This window comes from Peromyscus californicus, unplaced genomic scaffold, assembly GCF_007827085.1.
Source record: "Peromyscus californicus insignis strain IS unplaced genomic scaffold, ASM782708v3 Scaffold_20__1_contigs__length_68692818, whole genome shotgun sequence".
Taxonomy (NCBI): Eukaryota; Metazoa; Chordata; class Mammalia; order Rodentia; family Cricetidae; genus Peromyscus; species Peromyscus californicus.
Window position 1 is genome coordinate 59,950,395 of NW_026294503.1, and position 24,900 is coordinate 59,975,294.

Consider the following 24,900-nt stretch of genomic DNA (forward strand, 5'->3'; position numbering starts at 1 on the left):
GTTAACCTGCTTTCAATGTTGGTGGCAATGTCAATTTATGAGGTTATTGATATATTTAAGCTGGTGAGAAGGCTTTTAAGAACCAAAACTAAGTTCTCGGGAGGTTCTTGCGATGGAAGAACCGATAGTAGAAATGTGTTATGATGGTCTGTGTTGAGGACACTTCCCCAGAATTAATTGAATGGACAGCCTTGTCTTCATATGAAGTCAGTGTTAATTCAAGTCCCTGCTCCAACATAGCCTTGCTCATAATACCGTCTTGATATTACGGGTTCATCAGGGCAGGACATAAGTCTGTGTTGAGTTGCACAGTGATTCAATAAGAAAGAGGTGCCTGTTTAGATGATGTTGTTGGAGAGGAAGCCATACAGCCTCATCATCTTGTCTTGTAGATCTGCAAGATCTACAACAAACACCATGGAGATCTGTCAAAGTGTTCCAAGGACAAAGAATTAGGACAAAGGCCATTTATGAAGCTCAGGTACCATCTTTCTCTATCCATATAACCTGGACCTGGGCCTCTAAATTCTGAAGTTCCACAGAAAATGCTCCCTTCATGTGCAAGGTACAGTCAACACCTCACAGAGTGCCAATGTTCACAAAATCACTCACATTGAATTTTTAGATGTGTGGCAATAAGATATGACTATTATTATATGTATTAAAATGTGTGAATGAGTTTTAAAATCTAGTGTCAAAATGTCATAGTAATCCCAATGCATGGACAAATTCTTCTGACATTTATTTTTCCACAAACCATATGGAAAACAATTTATACTTGTATTATTTTTTATACAATATATTTTGATCATATTCTTTCCCTCTCCCAACTCCTCCCAGATCCTCCCTACCCATACTCAACTTAATGTTCTTTCAAAACAATTCATTTTGAAACAACAGTGATTTACCTCTGTAAGCTGGATTTATTGTTCAAAAATAGTTGTGCATTTATAAAATATGTGTTCTTATCTGGATCTATTTATACACTGGAAACAAAGCCAGAAGACTTGGACTTGCTCTATTTGGGATACTGGCTTTAAATCCTAAAAATCAGTATAAAGAAGCCTCTGGGTGCCTTCCTGCTAATGAGTTACATGGTTTGGTTCCCTTCATGTAACAAATCTGTATTTCTCAAATGCCCTGAAAAGTAGAAAGAGCTTCAGTTTGAACTTTAAATTATTGTGGTAATTTTTAAGGTCAGTATAGAACAGGATATGACTATAATATGATTACTGCAGTAAAACAATTACATGGTAACATCATTTTGAAGCAAACATTTTTTTTTTTTTTTTTTTTTTTTTTTTTTTTTTTTTTTTTTTTTTTTTGGTTTTTTCGAGACAGGGTTTCTCTGTGTAGCTTTGCGCCTTTCCTGGAACTCACTTGGTAGCCCAGGCTGGCCTCGAACTCACAGAGATCCGCCGGCCTCTGCCTCCCGAGTGCTGGGATTAAAGGCGTGCGCCACCACCGCCCGGCTGAAGCAAACATTTTTAAAGTATAAATATTTGCAGAGAGCAATTATGTTTCAACTTCCTAATGCTTCAGGCAATTATGTAAGCAACTCTATTTTCTATTTTAGGTAATTTCTACCTGTATCTAACTACAGATTTCTCTGTAAACAAATATAATTTTTTATAGTTGTAAACTGAAACCTATATTTAAGCTATCAGTTTGTACTTACCACTGTGTCACTAGTGGGCAGCTACTTGTATGTACATAATTACAGAAAAAAAAAAGTAGTCTATTCTTCAGAAATTGAATTTAAAACAAAGCGGCAATTTGGGTTTCCATTCTGCACTGCCTATTTTGTACCTGGAGGCAGATTAGATGGATGAAGGTTTATAATGAGCTGTATTAAGAGGTACCACACTCGCTAAGGATCTTATTGCAATACACTCTTACAGATAACTAAGCTGGGAGCAGTCGTGCAGGCCTGTGGTCCAAGTACTAAGGAGCTGCGGCAGCAGGGTCACAAAACTTGTTCTCAAAAAACAAAATAAATGAAAACATGAATGAAAATGTGGACCCTGTGCCTCTACGTTTGTTTGCACATGGAAAATCAGCGCCCCAGCTGAGGAAGTGACTCACTGCAGGGTAGCTCACAGCACTGAAACTTCCCTGCATAGGAGCCGCCAAATGGCTCATCTGAACTACTTATCTTGCAAACACTGTTTGGAATATGCAATCATAAAGATTCATGTTCTTTGTCAAGTAAGACTTATGATTTTCATATGCTTTAAAGCCATTTTCTTCTTAATAGATAATAAGATGAAAAAAATGTGTATTGAAAAACATGATCGAAAACATGATCTTGGACTCATATCTAAGCCACATGTTAAGACATCACCCAATGATACTATGGTATTAGAGACACACGTTCCCCTCAAGCTCTGTGTGTTGATCTCCATTTGTAATACGTTTTCATATATTATAGGAGTGGTCATTTGTCTGTTACTCCAACTTCTATAAAGTATCTCTCATGTCATCATCTTTGCTTCTGTCCTGTTTCCTACAATGGCATCTTTGCTAGTTTTAGCTGTCATCCAAACTCTGTTTTACTTTGAGTAAGAACATTCATTTTGCTCTTTGGTCAGGAGTCGCTTTCCAAATGTTCCCTCTTCCTAATTCTCAACCTTATCATTTTAATTTGGAGTGGTTTTATTATACTCTAAGCACTAACAAATAAATATAAGTTGATTAGAAAAAAGGAAAGCATGATCTTAACCTGAATGTGGAGATCCTGGAGATACACCGGACAGTCTTATGTGGGGACAAGAGCAGAGGTGGAGGAGGCAGACCAGGGCCTGGAAAGCACACCTCATGACAGCCAGAAGTTTTAAAAATTCAATTTAGCAAAAGTTTGAACTTGTGTTAAGTAAACACAATAGCCCAGAGGCCGTTTTCAGTAGGTTGCAGAAAAGATTAGGAAGCAGTCAAAGCCTTTGTTTTTCACCCCCTCAAATGTTTTCCAGGGACACCCTATCTTGAGCTAGGTCCCAAAGAGGGGCAGCTGTTTGAAGTTTGAGGAGATGGAAATGTGTGTGAAGTGGTTATAGGCAACGTTGGGAATGGCAGCTCTCCATTGCTTTTTGAGACCCATTTTCACAAAGTTAAAATGTAGCCAGGCAGAGATGTGTGTTTCTCAGGCAGCTATATATGAGCAGAACAGAGGAGACCAAGAACTGCATCCGACAAGGGCTATGGCTTTCCTGGGGAATACAATGGATGAAGAGAGAGTGAGAAAGTGCAATGTGGTCACAAAGGGGTGCTTATATTGATGAACCAGCCAAGGTGGGATTATTATGACCATGGAGTCAAGTTAGGGAACGCCAAAGGATTAAAGGATTCCCTATTCTTTAAGTAAAAGGATTAATACTTTCCGTAAGGATAAACAATTAGTGGAATGAAGACACTAAGCAGATGAGATGGAAACGGTACTGAAAGAGTAGAAAGTGAAAGTGAGATCACGAGGGTGACGTATTTAGAACTGAAGACAAGGTAAGGTTACAATCGTAAGAGTGTGCACCTGAGGCGGGGTGACGGAGGTGAGGCCGAAGAACTGAACAACCAGCATATGGGTTGGGCTGTCCACAGGCACACTCCAAGTGTCAAGGAAAAAATGGTGGAGGAACAGAGTTGGCCGGATGTAGAAACCCATAATGAAGGAAGGGAGCAAACAAGAAATATGGGGGGGAGGTATAGCAGGGTGGGATAAAATACAAAATATAAACCTTTTTAATTCAGAAAAGATGTTCCTAATTACCAATGTTTCCACTGTATCATATTAGGCTATTTTACTACTTATAATAATACTTTACATTATGTACTACTTATGTGCACAGTGCTTAGACAAATCCCCAAGATGTACATGACATGAGAATAGGAAAGTTTCTCATCACTATAAGGTCTGGGGATACAGGATAACTGACAGGCTCATGTTAGCCATTAATGAACTAGTATGCCAATATGTAAGTAAAATGAACTGCTTATTAGGCATTTACCATATGCAACCAGTAATGAAAATATCCAAGATTTAGGATGTTGTTTCCTGACTTTATACAGCCTTCATTTGATAGAAGAGCAGAGACAGATAGCGCCAGTCACCTCTAAATTATGATTCAAAATGCTTCATGTGTTCAAAAGTGGAAGGGACTCATTTCAGCCACCTTGGCTTAAATGTCACCCCTTTCAGGATGCCTTTCCCAACAGACTAGAGAGGTCATGTTCCCTGTGATACACTTCAGTAGCACCTTCAGCTCCGACTGCAGAGGCAGCTAAACAATTAGACTTGAAAATGTGTCCCTCATCTCTCTTTCAACATCTTCTACTCCATGAGATCAGGAAAAACTCTGCCCTTTCCAACACTTTAAATGAAGTACCTACCCATATAGTTGTCAGATTGAACCTTCCGTAGGATAAATGTTCCATGACAGGGCAGTGTGAAAAGAACATGTCATAAAATCCATGATGATGTCCTAAGAATGGGTGACAAAACAACCATGAACCTGACACCTTTTATTGTGGGACACTTTGGCCACCAACAACCCTGGCGTGATTTAGTGTGGACATTCAGTTTCATAGGTGAAGCCGCCTGACAAAGCCGGCCCTCACTTATATAGTTGTTTCTCTGGGAAAAATCAGGAGGAATAATACATTTGATTCATGTTTTCTTGTTCCCTTTAAAGCAACTAGATTTCCTTCTTACAATTAATTTATCCGTGATTCCTCTTCTAACACTCTCCAGGGGTGACTTTTTAGAGGTTTGTTTTCACTCTGTTTTTCTCAGAGCAAAGGACTATAAATCTTGTGGACAGTTGCTGTTGCTTTGGTTACCCGACTTCTGGGCAAGGGGAGATGGCACAGTGGGTCATATTAACGAGGCAGCTAGAATAAAGCAGTTCTCTGAGAAGTGTCCCATGCAGTGCGAGCAGTCTCTACGTCTATTCATGAATTAGTACTCTTAGTGCTCTGAGCACACTCTGCCTTCTAATAGACACTACTGCAGTATCTGATCCAGTTGGAGGGCTTTCCGGGTTCATCTGCCCAAATGGTCCTGAGAGCAAGAATAGTTTTAGTTATTTTCATTAAATTCTCCTTATTAAAAAACATTTTCAAGTTGAAAACATTCCTGCCATTCTTACATACAGTTGGTTAAAATATATTTGGGTGAATCCTCTCTTGAGAATTTGGCAGTGCCCAGTTTTACACACTTTGACTATATAGTTCATTTTTAGGAAAGAGACCTACAGGGATGTTTTCACACTTGCGAAGTCATATGTATGATGATTTTCATTACACCAGTTTGAAATAGTAGAAGTTTGAGTAAATGTCTATTCATACAAGAAGAACACAGTAAATTATTATCCATGCATATACACAGAGAGAATATGATGCAGCTTCCAGGACTGAGATAAAACAAAACTCATGTTTAATCTATGGACTATATGACCCCTTTCTTTTAGTAAGTATGCAAATTCCAAGATGATGAGGGCAACATGCCATCTGCACAGTCTATAGGTGTACATGGTGCATGGGGCGTAAGTATGATGGAGAAAAACCTGTATGTTTACATATCAAATGCTCAGCAGTGTTCATTTCTAGCACAGACCTGTTGTTTTCTGAAAATGGAGCCCAAGAATGCCCTGCTATGGTTGAGGTACTGCAGTATATTTAGCAACATACTTGACATGTAGCCGTCCTGTCACCCGTCAATCATGTGACCAATGGAAACCTTTCCAGGCATTGCTAAGTGTAGGCAGAAGCAGTGGCCCTTGGAGCGTGATTGCACGTATGATTGTCACACATGTCATATGTATGTATGTATATATATATATATATATATATGTATATATATATGCATTTTTAAAGCAAGGATTTCTCAAGTGCTTAGTTTGAAATGAATTGCTGCTTTCCTGGACTGTGCTCAGAGTAGCAATATCCAATTACATGTCTAACTTTTAAATTTCTCCAACTTCTGTTAAGACACTTAAAATAATTATTTTGAATTTACCAAATGATTAATATAATAATCTGTATTATTACCTCCTTTCGAAAGCATCTTAAGGGCACTTCCTCCCTTCCAGAATAAGAAAAAAGAAAATCTTTACAATTGGTTCCCATGCTTCATACAACAGTACATACAATGCTGTGGCTCATTTTCCCTTATCTGGCTCTAAAACATGTTATCATGCAAATTATTAAGATATGAGGGAGGAATGGTTCAGTTTTCTTCTTGTGCTGGGTTTTCAGTGCCCAGAAGAGGGATGCATGCAAAGCGGACGTACAAAAAAGCCTAACAAGGTCGCATGAAATGCCAAGTAAATATACAATATACACACCAAGAGATATCTATGGAAAACATGAACTTATAGTCTTAATTAGCTGTAACGGGAATGCAATGAGACTAAAATCAGTTATTAAGACTATTGATGATGAACAATCGCACCTTAAGTGAATTCACATTTTTGTAATCATCACAATTCATCGACTGTATGCTGTATTACATAATTGCTGATATGTACAATGTTTGGGCCTTTATATGTATTTTCACCGTTTAAGTAATGGTAAAATAGTTTGAAAGGGTGTACCTTCTTTTTTGTTTGTGAACTGTTCCCTATGTAGCTCAGACTGACCTCAAACTCTCTGTGTAATCTAAAGTGTCCTAAACAATCATGCCCATCCTGCCAAGGCAGCTGAAGACTAGGATTTCAGACATGCACCAACACACAAGGTTAAAATGCTGTATGTCTTTTGTTCCTATGTCTAATGACTTGGGTTGTTACGATTTATGGAATCACAGAGTCACAAAGAGTGCTGGGAGCCATGGACAATAATTCTGTTTCAATTAGGGTAGAAAGAGAACAGATTTTATTCCCCAATAATTCCGATTTAGTAAATACTTTTTTAAAAATGTAAATACCCAGATTTTTCCAAAATTCACTTCTAACTCAGTGAAACTTTGGATTAGAGATATAAATATGTTTTTATGATGCTATGAGTTGGCTTAAACTTTGAATTTGTGTATCAGAGTGCTTTACCTCAATGGAGTTGAATGCAACACATGTGTAACATCTGGTAGCAATAGATAAACTCTGCCTCTGAAACATTCTCTTAGCTGCCATCCACTGGGAAGCAGGAACAACTGCCATACCATACTTTATTGCTAAGACTGTGAATGTCTGCAGCAGGAAATGTTTCTTCCCTGTCACTGCATCCAAGAGGCTCCCCAGACTGCCAAAATTAGTTATCTACCCCTGGGATGCTGTCTGGAGGGTGTGCTTCCCTGGGGATCTTTCCTTTTATGCCACAGGACACCATACATGGCAAAGAACACAGCTGCTATGCTAGTTCTGAAAGTATGTGTATGTATGTTATCTGACATCAGGTAAATCCAAGGGAAAGAATGTGACACAGGTAGGAAGCTGAGTAAAGCCATCAGTTACATATTCTTTTTATTATATGTGTGTGTGTGTGTGCGCACACGAGTGTGTGCGCTTGCATGGGTGTGCATGCGTTCATGCGTGTGTGTGTGTGTGTGTGTGTGTGTGTGTGTGTGTGTGTGATAAATGTAGCCATTTAACCATATTTCTAGTCTCCATTCATCAGTGTTATGGAGATTCACAATGTTATCTAACTCCATCACTACTTGGTCCACCCCAGACAGATACTGTGCCTGTGATGGAATGGCTCCCCACTTACTCCTGATCCCCAGGAATATAAAATTAACTTTCCATCTATAACCTCTGTCAGCTGACTTTAGTGACCCTGCTTAAAAATGTATTTAATACTTAGCTTGTGTCAGTCATCATGATATATGTTTTCAGTGAATTAGTTCATTTAATACATCTACATAAACCCCTTTGCACAGAGGAGGAGGTGAAGATAAAGAGATGGAGTCACTAGCCCAGCATCACATGGCCCAGGGTTAGAGGAGCTGAGAGCCAACAGGACCATCCTGGCTCCTATTTGATGAGCATTGCTGCCTACATTTCAGAAACTCTGAGCACCAACCTTAAATTCAAGTTTATGTTCATGCTTCTTAGTGAACTAAGTTTTAAAACAGATAAAAAAAAAAAAAACCAAAAAAAACTTCTGAGCACAAAAATATTCCCTTATGGCATCTAAATCCAGACAGAAGGGTGGTAGGTTTGCCCTTTTAATCTCTCTAAACAGAAAAGGGCATTAATGTGAAGTGATGTGTGCTAAAAGTACATCCTTTAAAGTTAGTTTTACATAGTCTGCTTGATTTTAGTTGGACCGATAAAGGAAAACAAAGTTTCCTTTCTAGAATGCCTCATTTAGATTTCCCTAACAGCAAACCTGCAAGCTTTGTTCTGGTCCTGGAAGGCACCTAGTTGTTCCCAGCTATGGAGCAGCGGAGCTCTTCCTACCAGAATATCATTTATGTCTGTTACTGAAATGATTGAGTCTGCTTTTACTGCACTAGTATATTCCTCCCGTCTGAGAAAATACCCCTAACCACCTTTCTTTATACTCCCTTCCTGAAGTCAAATCAATGTCTGCCTGACTCCTCGATGAGAGTTTATCATCTACTCTGCAATGCAAGTCGTAAGTATGGAGCCGAATGTCTCAGACCCCAACGATAGCTATTTTTGCTAGTCATTAACTACATTTGTAGTTGCTTCCCTGTCTCCTGCCAGCTAAGAACACCTGCTTCTTCCCCTCAGTGGTTTCTTCTTGTTAGAGCCATCATCACTGGAAGGGATGGCATGCTGCACTTCTGAGGTCCCTCTGAGGGCTACACTTAAATTTCCTAATGGGGTCCAGGTTTGTCTCCCAAGATGGAAGGCACACAGTCTGTGTCCTGCTGAAGGTATAAGTAATCAGCTTTTCCAAAGAAAGTCTTAAAACAACCTACCTGCGACATTCATGATACTTACTATAAAAATAGATCCCTATTTTTATTTTTGAACCATAAAAATGATTGTCTAAATGACAGAGTGATTCTCTGGAAGTACTGTATCAGACTTCATAGGTCTAAGATAACATTATTCTACTATATGATTAAGAAATATACAATATAACACAAGGGGGGGCAGCATTTGTAGGATGCACATGTTGAGAGGAAGTAAGGTTGCTTCATGCACAGATCAAGACGGGGTTCACAGAAGACTATGTGAGATCCGGACACATCAGTAGAGATAAAAGGTCATACCCAAGGCCAGTTACAAATATACAGTCTATCACATGCCTGCTGTGTGACCTTGGCTCATCATTTAATCCCACTACTAAGCACTGTTTGTTATTATTATTATTAATGATCCTGAAAATAATTAGACACATTTAAGAAGGTGGTTGATGTGATTAAAATGAGTTAATGAATGCAAACTAATTAAATCACCCTTGGAGTATGCCAAGTTTTCATTAATGACCAACTGATGTATCAGGAAACTTTTAAGCAAGCTTCAAAATGAAAACCACATAAAAGGGAAACCGACAGGTGTCATAACAGAGGAAAGGTCTTGGTTTAGGAAAGTGGAGTTTGGAAGGTGATCATGCTTCTGCTCTCATCTCTAAAGACAGTGGAGAGTAGGGACAACTGGGTGAGTAGATATTAGGTAGCTGACTGATTGACAGACAATAAATGACAGACAGATGACACAAAGACAGATAGAAAAAGATAGAGAATTTAAAGGTTTAAAGAGACACAAAAAAGCATAAAATTTCAGAAATAAAAGGAATAATCTAGAAAGAAGGAAGTATTTCAAGGTGGCAGTTGTGCCACCTACAGTGAATTGATCCTGTTCACGGACAGGTCTGGGGGGCAGAAGCAAATATATTTCGAAGCTCAGGAAAAAGTTAATAACAAAACATATTGCGTTGTAAATTTTAGGGCACCGTATGACCTGATGAGCATGCTGCCAGGGCTAGATGCCAGTTAGACAACAAATGAAAGTTTGGCCTCAGTATTAGAACTTAATGGAAAATCTGCTTCTCACTCTGTGACAAGAAATCACCAAAACATGTTTAGGAAGTCTGGCTTCTGTATCATTTTCTATTCCCCCTTCTCCACTTTGTTCTTTAATCTTTTCCCATTATCCTCAATGTTATGGTTAAGATTCTACTGCAGCTATGTGCATTGGTACTGCTTTAAGGGGAGTGAAGGGAGATGGGGGGTCTTCCGGGCTTAGACAATGTCACGTAAAGAAAGTATTCTGAGCCCGGTTTGGCAGCACATGCCTAAGTTCTTGGGAGATGGAGATAGAAGAATTATCCACCTGTCTATCCTGGGCTACACAGTTATGTCTGTATAAACAACAACAACAAAAATGATCCCCCCCCCCCCACGAAACAAAAATTACATCACCACCAATAAAAACAGAAAGAGACAAGTCAGAGAGCATGGTGCAGAGCAAGCTGAGAAGGTGGAGATGGCGTGAACCCCCTGGGACATGAAGACAAGCTTTGGAGGAACCATGATATAGGGCGATGCCTTTTAAAGACTTGACGGTAGTTTAGTCCCATAAAGCCAAAAGTGTTCGGAAATAAATGGGATGATCAAGTGTGTGAACTTGAACAATTTCCACATTTGTGATATGTGAGGAAGACAAAAGGCAATCAGATGGGCCACAGCAGGAAAGAGGACACCTGTGCAAATAAGGCAGCGGAGACAAATGTCACATGTTTCCATCACACGTGAACATTCAACAGGTTGATCTCATGGATGTAGAGTGGATGCCAGAGGCTAAACAAGTTAGGAGATTCAGATAACATGTGCCAAAATGCAGCTAGATGGGAGGACTTCATCCTAGTGTTCTAAAGCACTGACAGACCCTGATGTGAGCATTACATATTATGTGCATGTATCAAATTATCCCATCATACACCATGAACATGCAAAAAAATGAATGCTTCTGAGCCTGCTCCTCCATGGCAAGGAAACCAGCTTTGGGTTTATGCAGACCTCACTGAATTCCTGGCTCTTCAGTCAGATGGCTATGAGACCTTGAGCAATCCCTGACGTTTTAGCTTTTGTTTCTAAAAGTGAGAATGAATAGAAAGACTTACCACATAAGATAGTTGGTTAATAACATAAAATTCTGTAAAAAGGCCAAGAAATATGAACCCTTCAGTAACATTTATGAAGAAGTTACATTTGATTCATCAGAGAGTCATTCAAAGGAACGGGGTAGTCTAACACAAATGACCAGAGCAAGTGCAGGACACTGAGGGCCATCTCTCCCTCCTATTCACCTTGCAGGAATGTAAATCTCTTAAAGATCTGATTATATTCTATGAATATTCATTACATATAAAATCTAACAATCTTCCCCATTATAATCTTATGTAAGCTAACACTAGTTGATACATTAGCTGACTTATTCTGCTAGGCAGGCAGTATTGTTAGCGCTCTCTGTGTAGTGTGAACAGTTTTGTGTGTAAGGAAGACCTGCTTCCCACTAGTTGTAATTAGGCTTTCTGGAGAGAGCTCTTCTATTCATTCATGGAGTGAAAGCTTTAGCTTCTTACAGTACACACTGTACTCTTGGTTTTTGCCCACTAAGGATTGGTCATAGGCGCCTGGATTTTAATTAACCTAGTTTTACTACTAATGGTCACAACTATTAATAATAATAATAATAGTAATAATAATAATAAATATTAAACATAGTTATTGTTTTACGAGGTCCATTAATTGGTCTTCAAGCCAAAATCCCAGTTATAATCAATCATTTTACTTTCATTGACTTAAATATTTTTAAAAGTAACAGGCTATAAAAATGTAAGTGGCTAATCATGAAAAGGAGGAAGTCTACATTGTTTTTAAGACTGGAGTTGAACCTTTTAAAATCTAAAGGAAAAAACTGCCTTGAGTGAGAATATTTTGCATAAAGGTACCAAGCAAAGAGGACTTTCTTACTCAGGGACATATAAGAGTCCAAGAAGACCAGGACCCCAGTGCTCCTTCACTTAACTTTGTTCAGGTTTTGATTGAACTACAAGTCAAGCTTCCTTCCTACTCAGCCTTATGTTCAGACACAGATCCTGAGAAAACTGGCCATGGAAACCACCTGGGAGCTTACTCTCTGCACACTTAATCAGCTATGGGCTTGCCTCCTAGACCCCAGCAGCAGGAGTCCATCCTGAAGTTCCCTTTGAATGATCATTGCTGCAATTACAGCTCCCGAACTCTTCAAGAACCATTTCCTCCGGAGTTACCATGCCGGACAAAATTTGCAGCTAACGGTCTCTTCAGAGGTATTAGTATTATTTGGGACCACCCATTCTCTCCCTGCCGTTTGGGTAAAAGGCTCCCCTGTGCAGTCAGACCGTCGGAGTACAAAGCTTCAAAGAAAGAAACTGTATTTACTTCCCGTGTCTTTACAAACTTCCAGTCATGCTGTGTATGTGCAGGAGCTTAATGACTGTTAAATATAGAGAAATCGGAGCATGCATTCCACAATGTTAGCTGCTATTGTGAAGGCATTTTGCCATCTTATGGTGCAGCAGGAGCACCTTGGACACAATTCCTACTTTCCTAGTCTTTGGTACAGAGACCAAAGCAAAGTACTACTTGAAACTCAGCTTCCCCATCTGTGAATAATAACTGCTTTAGAGGGTTAGTCATTATAGGGGTTAGAGGTGAGGCCATAATAGCAGCAAACATTCATTGAACCATTGCTGTAGCTGTTACATGCATTAAGTCCTTAACTTCTCAATTGAAAAAAGAAAATGATTATTACTATTCTTTTTAAAACAAGGAAATCAAGACACACAAAGAGTTATGTGATTTGTCCCAGTCTACAGTTAGTAGTGGAAGGGTTTGTATGTGGACATGACAGCCACCCACCCACTGAGGCTTCTGGGTGGTGTGCTCAGAAGTGAACTTTCAAGTAGTGACTACCACTACCGTGAAAGAATGTGACATTAAGAATCCCAGGAACTCCCAATAATAAAGTTCCATTTAATCTCCATGTAGAGATCCTAAGTGTCCACAACACCTGGTCATCTAGGCTCTGCTTGACCAGTATATCTGGTCAAGCCATTTTCATATAAGGTTTTTGTAATCAGAACATTTGGTATTTGGAACGGGATCTTTTTTTCCTGTTTCATTCATTTTGATTGCTGGAGATACATAGGATAGTAGACTCCTAGAGTCACAAACTATTTTAGTTCTTCACATATTTGAGGATACCTTCCACACATCACATTTCCATTTTCTCACTTTTTCCCCTCAATAAGCAGTTATCTAGGTTTTATGCAACAGTACCTTTGTTTCCTCTAGAACTTTCTTCTCCATGAAAATGTTTCCCCACCCCCTCTCCCAGCTGCCCATAGGCATGTAGAAACACTTGCCCCAGCTGGAGGCCAACTCCAAGGAAAGAGTACTTTCTAGACATACCAGGGCAGATGCACATACGAACTCACAGGGACCGTGAGAGCATGCACAGGGCCTGTACAAGCTCATGCCCAACCAAATTCCAGCTTGAGAAGGGGAGGTGGGCATAGAGTCCCACCCCTAGCTAAGAACCTATCTGTAATTCAGAGCTGGGGTGGGGGGATTTTTTTTTTTTTTTTTTTTTTTTTTTACTGAGTCTCACTGGGTATATCAACCACACTCTAGGAGAGGCCCCATTCCCAGGAGTAGTTGACCAATGCAAACCATTCCTTGTTTGGTGGGGGGTGTGGTTAAGAGAAAGAAAGAACATAAAATTGGGTGGATCTGGAGTTAGGGGAGGATCTGAGAAGAGTTGGGGGGAAGGAAAAATATGATCAAATATATAGAGTGTGAAATTCTCAAAGAATAAATAAAAACATTTTTAAAAGTCAACATTTTATAAGTAAAACTGAAAATCTTCCTGAAATTCTTAAATATCTTCACTTGGCCTATTTTCTTGGAAACCTGCTCTCAAACAGCTAGAAAATGGTTTCTCCCTTGCATTAGCTTCATGGTGTGGCCTCATTTCTAGTGCTAATTAGGCAGGCCTTACAGTAAGAGTATGAAAAATGTCCCCATCATACTTGTTATCTATTATACATGACTGATCCCGGGAAAGAGTGAGCAGGATTCTTCCAATTAACCTGAAGGGCTTGGAAGAATGGCTTTGACCCTGGACACCGAGAACTACTTTTTGGGGTTATTTTGGAACAGTTTTGGGTGGACTGGTACTGTGAAGTAGCTCAGGGTGGTCTCAAACTCACGCCAATCCTCTGCCTCAGTCTCTCAAGTACTGCAATTACAGAGATGCAACACTATGACTAATTTAACTACTTTAAAGAAACAGAGCAGTATTTGCATTTTCATAAAGATTAACTTTTAAAGATTTCCATTTGAACTAAAATCGATCAATATTAAGTTGTTTAAAGGCTGAACATTCCTGAATTAACTATTTTAAACTAATAAACAGTAGTAAAACTATACCAAAGCTCGCTTCTGAAGAAATATAGAAAACAAGAATCAAGAATCATTGTTACCTTTCTTTGACAACATTCCAGGGCATCCAGATCTCAAGGGTGCTCTAAAGCCTCAAAGGTTTTATATATATGGCTTTTAAGCTAAAATTTCTGCTATAACCATATAAAGTATCATCCAACTAGCACTTGACAAATCTTAAATCTTATGCTGCTTGCTCATTTCATTCGTTCTCTAGAAAAGGTGGAAGATATTATTGTTGTGCACCAACTAAGAAATGGAAAAATGAGCCGGGCGGTGGTGGCGCACACCTTTAATCCCAGCACTCGGGAGGCAGAGCCAGGTGGATCTCTGTGAGTTCGAGGCCAGCCTGGGCTACCAAGTGAGTTCCAGGAGAGGCGCAAAGCTACACGGAGAAACCCTGTCTCGAAAAAACCAAAAAAAAAAAAGAAATGGAAAAATGAAGTAGCACGAGAAAAGTCACATAGCTAGTGAACAACAGAGCTGGGACAGTGGCTGCTGCCTCTCTGGCTTCCACTTCCATGTTCTTGGACTGTGGGCTACACGCCGCAAGGAAGACCGCAGTTCTACACAACAAGCACTTAGAACCGAACTCAAAGGACTTGGAGGATCTCTACACAGAGAGTAGATACGCTTCAGCACCAGAGTAAACTCTACCAATGTTACAGTTGGAGGCTTTCGGTGAGTTGGTTTCTGTTGTTGCTCCTGGGCTGGGGCAAGCAAGACAGAACCCAGGTCTTCACATGGGTAAGACAGTCAGCTGGCCTCTGCCTCACACTGCCCCTGTTTTTTAATATTCTTACGGATTTTGGGGGTAAAACAATTTTGCCATCTGTCATTTTGGTAAGGAAAAGTATGTTATATTTCAAATGTTTTGAGGATTTTCTCTTGCTTTTAAACATTGTTTAGTCTTCCCATGTACAGTGACACAAATCAATACAAGCTTCTGCAAAATATACCTTATAAATGTATGAGATTATACAATTAAATGTATGCTATTTGTGATGAAAATGTGGGAATTCAACCTCATCACTGATTGATTCACATTAACAACTTTTCTTATACATATTTCGACCAGAATATACTATTTACTAAAAGAGTTTTTTACTATCTACCTAGTACTACATCTATAATTACTAACACATATTAATATAGCAATATATAATTTAAAGTCAATCAACCCTAATCCACTTGAAGTTATTTTTTAAATAAATTGATACTCATATGCCTCTTGCTTCAATTCCTCAGTTTGAAACTATGTATATTAAAGTTAATGCAACTTAAATTTATGTTTATTTAACAACTCACTAAAAAGAACTAAAATTTTATTTCATGTTTTGATCTGTGGCTAAGAAATTCATCATTTTACACATAGGAATAAAGAAGCCATTTATCACTAAAACATATGATCTCCTCTTTGATATTTCAGCATGTGCTTTTTCAAATTTGCCTTTTGATATCAACTCTTTCCAGCTGTAAACATTTTAATTTCATCTATGAAAGCAGTTGCTTATAGGAGACTGTCAGACTTTTTTAGTGTTACGTGCTAAATCATTATGAAAGATTTACTTTTCATATAAGACAGCTTTTCATATTAATCATCACACTAGACACATGTTTGCTGAGGTTTAGCCCTGGGCAATAAATACGGAATGGCAGCGATAGAGCTGTTAAATCTTGGCACATACATTTCTAACACATTGTATTGAGTTATGCAAGAAATAATCACCCTACTAAATCCAAGTCAAACATCTCGGAGAATATTTGGATGCTTAATTAAAAACAAAGTTATGCTCTTCATGTGGGTGATTTTGTTCAGTGGCTAAAAAGTCCATGAAAAATTAATTTAGCTCAGTAAAGAGCACACACGTGACTCCTTTTTGAAGTTAGTAAATGGCTTCTGCCATTTCTACTAAGACACAATGAATAAACAAACTAAATAAATGGGGGAGGAAAGTTCTACATAAACCTCAACTCAGATAACAAGACTTGGTCAATGTTCTGCTCACTAAGACGGTTTTTGAGCAAAGGTGGGAATTCTTTATTCCACCCACAGTAAGGCTCAGTACACAGTCACTGGAGGTCCCAGGTTTAGACGTATCCAGTTCCACCAGGCTAAAGCTCAGTCGCTTCTGCGTTTGGAAAGCACCGCCATCTGGACGCTTTTCCTCCCTGGGAGAGGAAAATCTCCACCATCCTCCTTGTTAAAGCTAATGGGATTAGCATGCAGTTGGAGGTGAAAGCCTAGCAAAAGAGATCTGATGAAAGATGGTGGGACACTAAATTCTGAGACAGGCAACATGGTGTAAGGACGAGAAGGAGGGATACAGAAAACAACAGCCTGGGGATGAGTTCTAGATTGTCACAGGGTTCTATGTCTCACCTGCCAGGCACCAGTACAGGACCAGACAGGTGATCATGAAGGCCTCTTTAAACTAACATGGAAAATCGTCCATCAAGGAAGTTAGTATACTAGTTTTCTTCATCACTCAATTGATAATTCATTTACACCTTTATTTACAGAATATCTACCAAGATATGGACCATATACTCAAGGATATGAAAGTGGAGAAGGTATACCCTGTGACTAGTATCACAGTCACAGGGGTAATGTATCTACAAATTAAAATAAGGTGAGGAAAAAGAGGGTGAATCAATACTTTGGAGGACCTTTATTTAATATAAGATTAAAAAAAAAAAACTATGCCCTCTGTCATAAGGGTGCAATAAAATACCACATCAGGAGTAGAAAATACAATATATGGGTCATATGATCATATTTGTGTTCTGATGTTCAGTGGAGACAACTGCAAAAGAACCTTCATCTACTACAGCATCAGTCAAGATTGGAAGGAACAGACCATGGTCTCCTTAGGAATAATATATCCAGTTTGGGGTCCTTGAAGTTAAAGTTTCCAAAGATACTGGGAGGCACATCATAGAAAGCAAAAATTTGGGACTAGAAGCATCTTTGTTGAAGCCAATAACTCTGATTTTAAGGATACAAAAAAATTAAATGACTCTGAACCCTACTATGGTAGTTTGAAAAAAAAAATGCCCCCAAAGGGAGTGGTACTATTAGGGGGTGTAGCCTTGTTGGAGGAAGTGTGTTACTGTGAAGGCAGGCTTGGAGGACTCATGTATGCTCAAGCCACACCCAGTGTCTCAGACCACTTCCAGTTGCCTGTGAGTCAAGATGTAGGAACCTCAGCTACTTCTCCAGCACCCTGTCTGCCTGCAGGCCACCCTATTGCACCATGATAAAAGACTAAACTTCTGAAAGTGTAAGCCACCCCAATTAAATGTCTTTCCTTTACAAGAGTTGCTGTGGTCATGGTGTCTCTTCACAGCAATAGAAACCCTAAGATATCCACTTTTAAAAATTCTAATGTAGGTAATAGCTAGTTTAGAAGAAACTGTGAAGATTGAGGTTAGGTATAAAGAGCACAAACAATAAGAAGTTAAGGCCACAGTTAAACCACAGGATTGGCTTCCAGCCTCTCTCTGTGCTCAAAGTCCTTGGCTGCTACACAAAGCTACTTAGAGTCACTCTGGGACTGTCTGCATAGAGACTCAAAGTTCAGGGATAATTGAAGTGAGCCAGATATTCTGGTAGCTATTTTTACCTCAGTATTGAATATGTCATTGCTATATTAATATAATGCCATTACAGATTTTTACAGTTTCCTCATGTGACTGTTAAATAGATGGATGATACATAGGACTGGACGTGGCCACTATTCACCAAAGTTCTAGACCACTGTCTTCACATTAGGGAAAGGGTATAAGTAAGTAGCCAGTATTTAGACTTCTAACCTGAACAGCACAAAGTGTTATTCCCTGGAAACCTAATCACCAAAATGTTGAGACACAAAGTTTCACAGGGAACCTTTGTAGGTCTGGAAATAGTGGTGGAGAAATGCCAGAGGACAGACATTTTGGACAGTTGCTGCATCAGCGGCATCTGATTTTGACCCAGTACATTCCATGGTAATCATCTGCTCAAAATCTGTATATTTAGCATGTTAACCAGTTTGATTCATATACAAAACACATTTGGGGGATTCAGATGTAAAAAATGACCTCTTCAAAAGAATCCTACATATAAAAATGTCACTACTTTGTATCAGGGATCTGTATTAATTATCCATTGAATATTAAAAACAATTCTTTATAGGCCCATCTGAAACAGATGACCTAGGCCGGTGAGACCTTGGTGAGTACAGCCTGAGTACTCCAGCAAGATCTTATACTAAGGTGTGCGCTTCCCAAGTAGAGCAGGTCATTTTCCGTCCCACACGCTGACTGGGCAGTATTTTTGCTAAACCGCATGAGCCTATAAGTGCATGAGGGGCCCAGCACACAGGACCACTCCTACAGGGAGACCTATGAGAAGCCATGTGACATACAACTGCAGTCACCACTGGCAGATTTCTCTTGGGAAAAAGGCAGTTTCTGAGGTCACCTGTTATGAGACTCTTTAACTTACAGCAACCGAATGACCACTTGTATGATTTCAGCCAGGGACACATTTGTTTTACTGCTAATATGTGCTTTTCATCTGACAGACCCTGTTATTCTGTTGTCATAAGCAGCATGCATACCACATGGTCTTTAAAACAAATTTTGAGGATTCTAGCATTAGTATCCATTAGAAGCAATAAATTTGAGGTGCACTTAAGTGAATAATTTAGGAATAAATGGCCTCAAACATTTTCCAATAAATACTAATGAATAAAACTGGGCCATTTTTTAATGTCTCAAATGTAAACACAGACAGTAGTCGATCCTAGGATTCTAGTAGTGGGTCCATAACCTTGAACTCTATGCTTTAATGTAGTCAGAGCTTCCAGTAAAATGTGCTCTGAATGAGCAGTAAGAATTACTAAGTCATGAAAGCCTGGGCTATTCCATGCCTCTTTAGGCAAAAACCCAATATATACCTAATTTTAATAGCTGCAAAACCTCCTTAGAGCGACTTCAGGGAATCACTCAGTGACTATGCATCACTGATGTTTCTCCACCCACTCCCTCAGCTTCCTTATTAACAGTACCATGGTTTGAGAACCCATTTGAAACCCAAAGCATTATTTTCCTCATGAGTTACTTTATGTAGCAGGGTAAAAATCTACTTTGTAGACGAAACGATCGTCCTACCTGTCTCACAGCTGGGTCCAGTAAAGCCTTGTGGGCATGCACACACGTTGGCAGCAATGCAGGCCCCTCCGTTTCTACAGCCATCTTTGCAGAAAGCTACAATAATCCAGATACACGAATAAATCAGACAAGCAGTATCACATACATGGTTGTCATTGTGTTGTAAGTAAGCCACTCCATAATCTCTATGCCCAGCTGTTCTATATTCCCTTGCAGAAGTAACATCAAGTGATAAAAGATACTATGATTTCATCATGATACAGTCTTTTCTACACATGAGAGAAACTCGGTATGAGTTTGGAAACAGTTTCCCACACTAAGGAAATAGTTTGCCTGAAACATGACAAAACGCAGCAAGCTTCCATAGTGTGAAGAGCACTACAGTTTGTATTGTATTCTGTTGTAAAAATCACACTTGAAAACAAGCATTGAAAAGTGGTAGCCATTCTAGATGAGGCAAAGCATGAGAGAATGCGCGGAGAAGATGGGAAATGATGTACTCCTGAGGCTTGGGCCATCGGCATGCTGGCTAAAGTACTAAGACACCAGGGAAGAGTGTTGGCCTTCCACAAGTTCTAAGCCGGCCTTGCTGACTTAGAAACACCCAGCTGTGAGAACCATTTGCCCCAGTGGCCTTCTGGGAGAATGGCATTCACCGGCTAAGGAGAAATGCTATCTGTTGGTGTCTATACCTGCTCATAAATTCCTGAGTTACTTACAGTTTATGATCTGCTTTTCATATCACAGAAAAATCAGAATCAAGCAGAAATAAGAGGAGGGAGCATTGGGGCCCAACAGCTCCATACCAGATGTTTTGAAGGAAATTCTAAGTGTTTAGTTATATTATTTGTCTGTTTTCCAAGCAAATTCTTCTGCAATTTTGATTCCAAAAGGAGAAGACCTTCTTTATGATGATCTACATGAAGATGCATGAAGTTTTGAATACCAATGCAACCCACAGTCCACTGCAGACCAGGCCTTATGACCCGTTCCTGAATGTGGTCTTTCCTTCTCACAAACCCACTACCATGGTAAGTCTACTCTACTGAATGTCCAGGTAAAGGGTACCATAGACATGTTGGCAGCTTGTGAGGCTCAAATGTCTACATTTTACAAATCAATTGGGACTAAGGAATATGAACTCTCTATCCTATGGGATTGGGTACTTTCAAAAACAGCTCTTCATTTCCCATGTGAAGAAGGGTATAAGTTCACCTGGGGGAGAAGGCTTGGAGGAATATGAAGTAGTAAATGGCGAAAAAACTACAGCTAGAATGTCCACTAATGGAAATTGCAGTCCAAGGTGGACATTTAGGGGAACTGTCAACTGACACTGGAAAAGTAGCTAACACAAGAAACCACAGCACACACCGAGCCAGTGTGCATAAATCATATCAGCCCCACAGTGACAGAAACTTGAGAAAGAAAGCATAGGAAATGGGGTGCTTTTTCAAGGGCAATTAACAGTGTTATACTTGAGTAGGTCATGCTTCCAGAAAAGTCGCTTTCATGATACATTCATGTTTGGGCTCCAAACAAAACACCTGAGGCTGGGATACTGGCAAACTGAATGAAAAGAAAGGTTCAAAGAAGCTGAAGATGGAGGTTTACAGAATAAGAGTGTGCACATGAGAAGGGGAGGGAATAAAATAATGATGCTTAGGGCTTCAAAGATGGAGAGCATTTTGTGATATCAAGGCCAGGATGTGGCTGTGGGTGTAGTCTGTAGAGAAAGACAGCTATGTGAACTGCTGTTGCTGAGGTCACAGAAGATTAAGGCAAAGAGAGCAAAACTGCTTGGCCACCTAACTGCTGGAGTGACCAAGGAGGGTGCCCGGAGCTGAGAGGAAGGTGATGGGCCATGGAACAACACTCAGGAAAACCTAAGCAACTCAGTGTTTATGAGGTCCAGAAGAGGGCTGCACAGGTACAGAAGAAAGGAGATGGGTGGCTTTGTGTGGTGCAGGGGAATGGCCACGGAAGCTTTCTACCTTTGCATATGGTTCCATTTCCAGTGTAGCCAGGCTTGCAGACACAGTTGTGCCCTCCGACAGTATTAAAGCATAAAGCATTTTCATCGCAGTTGTGTTGATTTGTGACGCACTCATCATGTTCTGAAATGAAGAATACAATTTTGTTACTCAATGATAGTTTTCAAAGATACCATACTTTAAATACATCGGCGTCTTGGTTATTATATAGCAATTGCCCCCACCATAGATGGAGACAAATTATAAACTAAAGACAAACTCAGATTGTTTCCAATTTTGAAGTATGATGTACACATGTAGTTTCTATTTTTAATTAGTCAGTTCAAAAATAGCTGAAAAACAGTCCGACCAATGGCAGGATAGAATAGACATGCTCAGAGGCACATGACAAAGTCAGCTGTGTGACCTCTGTGACGGACACTTAGGGAGTTATCCTTGTAAAGTAAGTCTGCTGCATGCCACCTAACTGTTCCTTGTAATATGAAGAAAGGATGGAAAATTGTTTTACTCTTGTGGTAGTTTGAATGTAATTGATCCTCCTAATCTCATAGGGTGTGGCACTATTAGGAGGTGTGGCTTTATTGGAGTGGGTGTGGCCTTGATGGAAGAAGTGTGTCACTGTGGGGGTGGGCTTTGAGGTTTCCTGTGCTCAGGATACCACCCAGTGTCTCAGTCGGCTTCCTGTTCCCTGCAAGCCAAGATGTAGCCAGCACCACCTCTGCCTGCAGGCCATCATGCTCCCTGTCATGATGATAATGGACTGAACCTCTGAAACTATAAGCCAGCCACATCAATTAAATGTTTTCCTTATAAGACTTGCTGTGATCATCGTGTCTCTTCACAGCAATAGAAATCCTAACTGAGACACTCTAAAAGTTTTGGCCTGCAGGATAACAGAGCTGACACTCTGGGAGTTGGATGCCACCAGTTCCCATCTGCAGCCGCACTTGCCAACATAAAGATTGTGATGCACTGTTGTGAGGAGATCTTACCTTCAGTGTCCTCTCTCTGCAAAGGAAGCACCCTGTGTCTATTTGATAAGACAGGTTTGTTTTCCTAAAATATGTATCTAATGTGTGCAAATATACATAAGACACAGAGTCTACATGATGTGCCCTTCAGCTGGGAGCAGCTGGTTACTTGTCAAAGTCCTCAATCATTTGATCCCTTTTAGCACTCCTGTGAGAGAGGCAGACCAGCTCACAATACCAAGGATAAGGCAATTGAGACTTAAATGATAATGCATCTTGCCCGAGTCCTAGGAGTATTAGGTAACTTCAGACTTTCAGCATTCAGCAAAAATATAGAAGTTAATAATAAATAAAAGAAGGTGTGTAGGGGGAAGAGATCTAATATCAAAAACAACTTGTGCAAGAAATAAAATATGTAAGGACATGCACACAGATTAGTTTAGGTCCCTAAACTATTTATTATCTGGGTTTCTTTCACATCAATGTTTGCTTTTCATTTTAGAACTCTGTATCCAGGGCATTTTAACACTAACGTAACTGTAACTTCAACAATTCTGCTTTGGCATATACGGTTGAGAGTATACTATGTGATTTAAGACAACTCTTAATGGACTTCCTATGTTTTATTTTTTAAATATGCGTTAACATTCCACTATGATCTCATGACTGGTATTATAAGGAAGCCCGATTATGATCATTTTAACTCTAGCCCTGAAATAAAACTTTTAGAAATTATTCCCAATAAATCCATTAGAGAACACAAGATTATCAATATTAATGCTTAAGAATTACAGCAATGGATATGTTATTTTTAAGTTCCTAGCAAAATTATTCAAATACTAAGTTCTAGCTCCTCATTGTTCTCTAAGAATGTCTGAGTCTGTACCCATCATCTGTAGCATAGGAAAAGTGCATGGCTCCACAGAGGACTTGCACTTTGGCATTCACCAAACGTCCCGGGGCTAGGAGGGGCAGCCACCTTCCTCTGGGCTCTTCTAGCTGAAATGATAGAAACCTATGCTCTAAAGTTTGTGCCTGCTGTCAGGTTTCTTCTCAGCACTGTTGGAAGCACCACAGTTAATCTACACATCTGTGTGGGGACAATCATATACCCTTCAAAGAAGCTACTGAGGGGTTAAATACTATTGCCTTCCCTGCCCATCTTGTCCTCTTTGCTATCTCATGATCCCTGTGTAGAGGACAGGCCTAACAGGGTCTATTTAGAACCCAGAATGGAATGTGCTACAAATATTAAATAACCACCAAATGAAACGACCTGGGTTACTCTCTTCTCACTTATTCATAGTTCCTGAGAGGAGGGTGTGTGCTCCCAGGCAATTCAAAGACAGAGATCGTCTTTCTGGGTTCTAAACATGCCTTTACAATCACATCTGGCAGTGCCTAAGGTACCCTGCTCCTCAGGTTCTCCTGGAAAATGCTAGCCATCCTTAGAGATCACACTCAAGTGCCAGGCCCTTTGTGAAAACATCTTCCTGTCTTCTACCTGCAAAGTTAGGGTTCCTGTTGGTCTGAGACCCACATCCCAAGCTCTGCTGCTCTCTTTAATTATACACAGCTACCTTTCCCCACTCTTCTAATCTCAACCCCACTCTGACATTGTAAATATTTATACAACAGTGCTTTTCCTTTGGATTTCATTATTTCATTTCATAATTTAAGAGAATGTTTCTTGAGAATACACAGGTGGATAGACAGAATGTTTCTTGAGATACTGAGATATACAAAGAGATAACATGCATATGTACACACACACATATATATGTATATATATATATACATATATATGTAGAGAGAGAGAGAGAGACAGACAGACAGACAGACAGACAGACAGAGAGGATGGGATTACTTCAAATGCAGATGTCACATTAAACAATAATACATTTGTATTCATCACTAACTTAACTTTGGCAGGCTGATATATTACCATTAGGATTTTTCTCAGGGTAAATGGATTATTATAAATTGTAGCCACCTTTAAACAGTTTATGGCTTAGTTGGTTCGGAAGGCAGAAAACATACACATGGTTGACATCATGAGATGTACCAAAGCAAAGAAGTAAAGACACTTACAGATAGTCATGAGATCGAGGAGGGGGGGGGTAGTCATACTCCTTGTCCAGGTAGAGGTCCAAGTTCATGGAGAACAGGATATTTGACATGAACTTTTCTTTACATATATTGGGGTGTGGAATCATAGATTCTAAATTACAATGGCATCTACCCACTTGGATTCTTTTGTTTTTGGAACATTGATACTCTAACAGATTTGAATGAGACTGATTCTTGATAACCACAGTATAAGTGAGTGCTTACTACAAGCCACATCATTTGTAAATAACTTAATTCTCGCATTAGTTGGAAATTATGT

At 39.6% G+C, this 24,900-nt stretch overlaps 1 protein-coding gene across 2 annotated transcripts in view; it reads right to left on the reverse strand.

Moving 5' to 3' along the window:
• The window catches only part of Nell2 (neural EGFL like 2), a 297,833-nt gene that overhangs the window by 50,968 nt on the left and 221,965 nt on the right, over positions 1–24,900 (reverse strand). For both annotated transcript variants that reach the window (XM_052748759.1, XM_052748760.1), the window contains exons 15-16: positions 21,541–21,663; positions 19,550–19,645 (exon numbers count right to left, since the gene is read on the reverse strand). In XM_052748759.1, coding sequence (XP_052604719.1) covers positions 19,550–19,645; positions 21,541–21,663 — 219 coding nt within the window. The remainder of the gene's footprint in view (positions 1–19,549; positions 19,646–21,540; positions 21,664–24,900) is intronic.